The sequence below is a fragment of the Pinus tabuliformis genome, chromosome 7, assembly GCF_031772625.1.
Source record: "Pinus tabuliformis cultivar Carrire ecotype Pingquan chromosome 7, CPIR1, whole genome shotgun sequence".
NCBI classification, from domain to species: domain Eukaryota; kingdom Viridiplantae; phylum Streptophyta; class Pinopsida; order Pinales; family Pinaceae; genus Pinus; species Pinus tabuliformis.
Genome location: NC_142293.1, coordinates 428,811,579 through 428,819,366, shown reverse-complemented (window position 1 = coordinate 428,819,366; position 7,788 = coordinate 428,811,579). Strand labels below are relative to the sequence as shown.

General features: G+C 35.4%; 1 protein-coding gene across 1 annotated transcript; it reads left to right on the top strand.

Annotated features, from left to right (window-relative positions):
- The first annotated feature begins 4,138 nt into the window (after positions 1-4,138).
- On the top strand, positions 4,139-5,308 carry LOC149247787 (uncharacterized). Its single transcript, XM_089455936.1, has 4 exons — positions 4,139-4,406; positions 4,509-4,595; positions 4,689-4,781; positions 4,954-5,308. The coding sequence occupies exons 1-4, from the start codon at positions 4,284-4,286 to the stop codon at positions 5,155-5,157; spliced, it is 507 nt and encodes a 168-aa protein (XP_089312062.1). The 5' UTR covers positions 4,139-4,283; the 3' UTR covers positions 5,158-5,308.
- Positions 5,309-7,788: the final 2,480 nt, after the last annotated feature.

Below are 7,788 nucleotides of genomic sequence, written 5' to 3'. Positions count from 1 at the left end.
ACAGTGTAGATTAGGGTGAAATTTGTGATCTATGATCTTCCTGATATATGTCATTCCCTTTTTAATCTTGATGACATTTTACAGGTCTGTATGAGCAGAAAGAATTCTCTCAGTGCTTAATCATTTTGAATTTTTATGGCTTCTCATGTTGGTCCCCATGTGAGTATCAGTTAATACTGCTGTCAAATTGTATAAAACAGATAGACAGGAGGACTGAACACAGAAGGTCTACATAAACCAGTTTTGCAGTGCTTCCTTTTGCTATTCATAAACAACTTGCACTGTGGGAATGTACTACCTGCAAGGTTGCGTTGTTTGTTTCATGAAAGGCTGGCCGCTAAATGGCATTGGGAGCCCAGTTGTTTACTTTCCAAGTTAGTCATTCCTATCAGATTTACTTTGGCTAAATATCGTAAGTTAACACCCCATCTTTTGTGTCATATGAAGTTGAAGTTGAATCTTTAGAGTAACAATATTCTCCAAGCTTGTTTCTTTTGTTCAGCAAAATAGATTTCTAAGTTTATTGTTCTTTGTGTCACTGGCCCATAGTAAGGTTGCTTATTTAAATAATTTATTCAAATTATCATTTCTGTTATTAAACAAAAAATATTGTATAGCCCAGAATTGGGCCCACTGGAGTTCATTCCCCTGTTAGGTCAACATAAAACCTTTGTTGCATAGATCAATGGGCCATGCAACATTGGGCATATCATTTTTTAAATTTCAATAAAAAAAAATTATTTGAAAATTAAATTTTTAATATAGTTTTTTTATGAAGAACCCAAAGAACCCGAAGAACCCAAAGAACCCAACCCGAAGAACCCAAGAACCCAAGCACACGAAGAACCCGAAGAACCCGAAGAACCGAAGAACCCGAAGAACCCAAGAACCCGTTAAAGGAAAAGAACCCAATTTTTTTTTGAAGAACCCGGTTCTTCATGGAAGAACCCGGTTCTTCTGGGTTCGTCTGGGAAGAACCCGTACCCGAATCCGGTACTTGGGTGCGGGAACCCGGGACGGGTTCGAGAACCCTACCCCCGGGTGCGGGTACCCATGCAACACAGATTTTCATGGATATAACTTAATATAACTTTCTTATGTAGAAAACATGGCTTATCTTAGGCTTAACCATGCATATAAAATACCACCTATCATCTTCATTGAAAAAAGAATGGTGTCTTTGTTCATAAATATCAGTGATTAATCGTAGGAATGGCTATTATTCTCTATCAAACAAAATCAAGGACTAAGTAATGAAGATCTTGGTCGACAACAAAACTTATGATTATTAACTTCACATTAAAATTCACTTCATCTCTGCCACCTTCAAGGAAATCTTTGTTATCCATCACCATATTGATGTTGTGACTTGGTCCTTGAAAAACATTCAGCATGTTTGATTCATGGAAACCTTCAAGTTAGACAGTATATGTCATGCTAACTTGCAAGAGATTGGTGTGAGGTACATTGAGGCTTGCAGGGCCTGCCCTGCAGTTTGCCCTCATGAAAGCATAGAAGTAGATTATAACCAGTTTCTTAGGAAACCATGAATCCTTTCTAGCCTTGACATCTCCGTGACCAACAAGATATACAACTCCTGATAATTCAGAACACTTCCATAGTTCCAAATGTACATCACAAGAAGGAAGCAGGTGGAAAAAACCATTTATCCAACCATTTTCCCCCACTTTCATCAAAACTGCAGAAAAATAAATTAGCTCAGTTGATCCAAATAGAACAGGAAATCCAATCGCAAGGAATATATTTTTTGCCCATATAAGAACCATGACAAGAGTCACTAGGCTTGTAGTCACCATAATCATCTCTACCTTTGCAATGCCATATGCATTTGATATCTCGACCGTGCTCTTAAAACAATCACATACCAAGACACACATTATCATTAGAACCCAGTTGATGACAAGAATGTAGATCTGACCCATGAACCGTCGGGATGTGTGAATTATTTTCAATCTGGGAAAGCATCCTAGGGCCATGGACATTTTAATAGATGAAATTGTTGCTGAGATCATTGCCTGGCTTGCAATCATGGCAACAACACTAGCTATCACGAAGACTGGCCAGATAAAACCATCTGGAATTGAAGCAGAGAAAACGTTCTCCACCACAGAGGGATGCTTCATAAGATATGCAACTTGATCCATGTAAGCCAATAGTAGGCATGGGAATACTACACATGTGAAGGCTATCTGGATGGATCTTACTGAGAAGTGACCCAAATCAGCAAACATAGCTTCAGCTCCTATTATGCATAACACGCAACCTCCTAGGGACATCCATGCTTTGATAGTGTTCCTCTTGAACAAGTAATAGATATAAACAGGATTGAATGCCCTTAAAATTGTCATGTCATGTTAAATAATATTGTAAAGTAAAATAGAACCAATAGAGAAAAACCATATCATGAGTGCCAGAGAAAATGTCATGCCTACTTTGCTTGTACCAAACTGTTTTATGCTGAACAAGATCACCAGGAATATGATTGAGACAATGACCACTGTGTCTTCCGTAAAGCTAGATATTTCATCTTGCATGCCACTAACAACAGACATGACTGATATTGCAGGTGTAAGTATGCCATCCCCAATTACCATGGAAGTACCCATGAGAAACAAGAGTAGCAGTAGGGTCTTCAATTTTGTACTTCTCTAAAGGCTTTCTTTGATTCTTAATCATCTTTCCAGTTTCGGGGTGGGCAACTTGAGCTTGAAACTGGAATTTTTTTCATCTGATGGTTGCTGGTTGGGGAGCAGATTGACCTTCGCATATGTGCAAATCAAAGAGTACAAGGAAAATGTCCCCCCTTCACCATTGTCATTGGCTTTGAGCATAATGAACACCTATTTAGCCAAAGGGATGAGGGCTATTGTGTACATCACTAAAGCTAATGCACCCAAAACATCTTCCTCTCCTTTGGTACGAGCTTGGATGAATACACTAGTGAAAACATACAAGGAGTTGGTACCCATATCTCCATAGACCACTCCAAGTGTTTGGAATGCCAAGTCGAGCGTCCGTCCTAATGAAAGGTCCTTATCATGGCCCTTATGAACACCGGGCACGTCCATGGCCTCCACATCAAAGGAATCCACTCACTTGGTCTTCAGAACGAGCCCACGCCTCATTTTGTGTCATGTCTGATCATCGTCAACAAACCACCTTGGGGATTACCCTTCCATTTCACTGCCATCAACCGACCTGGACTCTGATGACAACAAAGACATTGAGCCCTCACTGATCCCATCCCTGTCTTTCTCATCCTAGACATTGATATGATAATGGGGTTGGCAATGACAAGAATGATACACAAAAGAGAAATCAATAAAAACTTAGGAGAATCCCCACAACTGTTTATAAAAAAAGCACAAGTTTATCATCCAAAGAAGCAATTTCTGCATTCAAAGACCACAATCCTCAATCTCATAATTTTATCATCCATAGAAACAACTCCTGCATTCAAATCCCATAATCCAGAAAAAGAAAGAGCTCAATCTCTTCGACCCACATCGTAACATCGCATCCCACATCCAAATTTCCATTGAAATCTTGAAAATCCTCATACCCAAATGATTTTTTGCAGTGACTTCTATGAATACATTACCATCCTTCGATCAGAGCGTTTTTGTTAAAGAAGAAACATATTATATATCTTCAAGGAGAAACATATAATGGTAATGCAAAGTTTTAAAAGGTATGTGATCCTTAGGCTTATTGGAGAGTATATAAAAAATTTCACACCTTTTTATGAGATATGGGAGGAAAACATGTTAAAGATTTTTAATAAATATAAAATTTCCAAAATGATGCTAGTTACGTGTGATTCTTTTTTCATTGTTTGTGATTATGAAAAATGAAACTCAATTTTTTTTCATTAGTGCACACATATTTCATTATATAATTGCATATAGAAAAATCATTCCAGAGCCGATAACAATAAAAGTGAAGAATTTATGGTCCAACGTTATATTTAAGGGAGATGTTTAAGGATGACGTTTGAATTTTGTTTTTCATTTTAAGACATTTGGAGCAAATATTAGGAAGGACTTTGAGAGAGGATTGTCCTTGATTTTCGAAAATGGAGTTGTTCCTTTCCAGCCATATGCCCCAAGTGACCATCAAAGGGAGAGCTCATAAGTTTTTTGGATGTTTTCTTTATAGCCATTTTTTTACACATATCCATAGAGTCCCCATGCCATTGATGTGAATTACTTGTTCGGTTTTTTTTAACCAAAATTTTTAACCAAACAAGAAAAATTAAAAAAATGCCTCAAGATCAAAGACTGAAACAAAGACCTATTGACATACCTTTTAAAGTATGGAAAGAACTTGTAAAATCATATGAGAAGTTGGATGCACAAAGAAAAGCCGGCAATGAGAGCATTCAGGTATTGAATTTTTCATTAAACATTATTTAGAATGTATTAATACTTATAAGTATCTTAGACATGTATTTGTGTGAAAATAAATTGAATTGGTTTATGTTTAAGGACAAGGCATCCAAGGCGAGGTTAACCAAGACAAAAGTCACTCATCGTAGTGGCCAGAAAGGTTTAAAAGCACTGATAACAACCTTTGTAAGTATATTAAACATGTGATATTTTTTTAATAAATTTTGTACTAGAAGAAAGTCATTGTTATCTAATTTCTCCCTATTTACTGATTGATAGGAACTAAAATATGGAAGACCTCCAAATCATTTGGAAAAGGAGGTGCTGCAGCAAAAGAGATGGGTTGAATTTGTTGTTTGGATGGACTCTATGGTATGTAATCTTAGTTGGATTTCCAATATACTTTTAAACCATATTTTCATTTTATTTTTTAGTACTATTAGATATTATATCTTACCTCATTTTATGGTTAACATTGTATAACAAAAACATGCGTTGTGTTATGTAATTAATACTAACATGTAATATTGATTTTTTTTGTCAGAATGCTATAGGTAATGATTGCCAAGACGATGATCCAAATTATGTTCAACATATATCAGGAGATGATGAGGATGAGGATGAGGATGAGGATGATGGTGGTGAAGGAGGAGATGATGATGATAGTTGCGGTGTTGGTGATGATGTGGATCAGAGTAATGAGGATGGTCAAGATGATCATGAGGATGATCTTGGTGGTGGTAGCTAGGCATGCACATGCATTGTTTTTTATGAAGAAATTATTGTGTAGAATGACATTGTTATGTTTAGATGGGTGTTGTGAATTTACCCTATATCAATGAGACATTTTGATTTTGTAATCATACGATGAGTTTGATTTATGTATGTTGTTAATTTATCGTAGAATAACGATATTCATGAAATATTTTGATTTGTTAATCATATTTGAATTTTACTTGTTTTGATTAAAAATAATACTGATTTTATTAGTATTATGTTGCTATTTTATACATGTTTTGAAAATTGTTAATGACACATTGTTATTTTTTTGGATGGATGTTGTCAATTTCTCTTAAATTTCTTTACAAATGATTTTGAATTGTGATATCTGCTTTAATGATATTTAGAAACTATCATATATTTCACTATGAATCTATAAAGGGGGTCATATATGTAAAGAAAAATATACTCTATATAAGAAGTCAAATGCGGATGTAACCATGGATGCAAAATTGAAAGTAAAATTGGGTGTTAAACTAGGAATTAATACAAAATGCAAACAATTGACATACAAAGTGTTTTAAATTAGAAGTGAAAAATTGTGCAATAGTTGACACAAATAAGGGAACAAAACATGGCATACAAAAGGATATCAAATTGGGCAAAAACAAGGACACATAAATGGGCACCAAATTAGATGCAAAAAAAGACAACAACTAGATGTAAAATAAGATGCAAAGTTGAGCGTTAAAAAGAAGCAAAAAACGTTACAAATTAATATGCCAAATGATGATGCAAATAATGGTGTAAATTTGGGATGCAAACTTGGGTGCAAAAAAGGAAAAAAAAGATGTAAGAAAAGACATAAAACAAGATGCAAAATGGGGCTGAAAAAAGGTGAAACCAAGGATGCCATATTGGATGTAAAAAATGATTCCTAATCACATGCAAATTTAGGCTCGAACTCAGACACAAAATTATATGCAAATGTGGACACAAAATGAGGCAAAAAAAGATGCAAATTTGGATGGTGAAAACGATGTAAAACTAGACACCAAAAAAATGCAAAATTGGATGAAAAAGTCGGTGTAAATAATGGTGCAACATTGGACACAAGTAGACACAAAAAAATGGTGCAAAAAGGGGCATAAAATAGCTTAAAATTGGATGCAAAACTTGGTGCAAAAACAAATACAAAAGTAGACGTAAAAAATGGCTCTAAATTGAATGTACCATTAGACACAAAATAAGATGCAAAGGTGGACACAACACATGACTCAACATAAGATGCAAATATAAATGCAAATTTGGATGCTCAAAATGATGTAACATTAGATGCAAGAGATGGTGTTAAAAATGATGCAAAATTGGATGAAACAAATGACGCAAAATATGGTGCAAAATGAGATGGGAAAAATGGAGACAAATCAAACGTAAATGTGGATGTAAAAAATGGTCCAAAAAAAGATGCAAAAATTGGCACAAAAATGGATGCAAAATTTGGTGCTAAATCAAATTCAACACATGGTGCAAAGATAGGCACCAAAGCTGGTGCAAAAATAGAAGCAAAAACTAGTGTAAGACTAGATACAAAACCTGGCGTAAGACTAGATGCAAACACTGACACAAAATGGATGCATAAAAAGACGTTAAATTGGATTCAAAATACAGTGTAAACTTGATGCAAATGATGGGCAAAAATGGAAGCAAAGAATGACACAAAATAGGAAGCAAAAGAGAATGAAAAATAGATGCAAAAAATGACACAAAACTAGAAGCAAAACCTGTCATAAAATAAGATGCAAATCTTGGTTCAAAATTTGACGCAAAAAATGATGCATAGTTTGGTGTAAAAAATGATGCAAAATCTAGCGTGAAAATGATGAAAAATCAGGTGCAAAAAAGGACGCTTTAAAAATTGTACAATAGAGCCAGATTTAGTGCCAGGTTGCTCATCACAATTACAAAAAAAATGCACTAAAATCTGGCGCTAAATCTGGTGCAAATCGTGGTTTTGTTGTAGTGGAAGGTATTTATTTCTGCTTGCATCTCTTGGCACTTCTTTCTAAAGTCTGCACAAATTCTCATGGTCAGCACCTTTTTCACTAACAGAATTGTGTTGTTCTGTTTCGGATATCCAGAGCGATAAACTGTTCTCTACTATGAGTATTCAAAAATGGATATTTTGTTGGCCTCTTCGGCTTGTTTTTCCAATAATGTTCTGGCCTTTTGAGTTTCAAATTGAGCTATCCCTATCAACTCAATCTGGTCATGAATAGTGTGGATATTGATGTCCATTGATCAATGATGGACTGGCCAATTTTACTCCACAAAATTGTTTTGATTTCAGTTATAGTCTTGTGAAGAGTAAGGTCCTTTTCCAAGGCTTTTATCTTATTTTCCAGGGCCTTTACTTCCTTGTCTTCTCAACCACAGCCATTTTTTAATTTGTCATAATTCACCTCAATCTTGGCCAACTTTTCTTTGGCTTCTTTAATTCTGCCATTTGGAGTTCCAGAGCTTTTATTTCTTTCATCATTTCCTTCATTCTCAGGCTGGCCTCTTGTCTGTTGTTGTTGTAGTTGTTGTTGTAAGTGTTACTGAAGTTGAGGTTGGAGCTGAGGTACCTATTGTTGATGCTGGATCAGTAGGAGGACTA

Coding starts and splice junctions, on each gene's coding strand:
- LOC149247787 (XM_089455936.1), top strand. CDS start 4,284: ATGCCTCAAGATCAAAGACTGAAACAAAGACCTATTGACATACCTTTT. Junction 4,596..4,688: donor AAGCACTGATAACAACCTTT/GTAAGTATATTA, acceptor ACTGATTGATAG/GAACTAAAATATGGAAGACC. Junction 4,782..4,953: donor TTGTTTGGATGGACTCTATG/GTATGTAATCTT, acceptor TTTTTTTGTCAG/AATGCTATAGGTAATGATTG.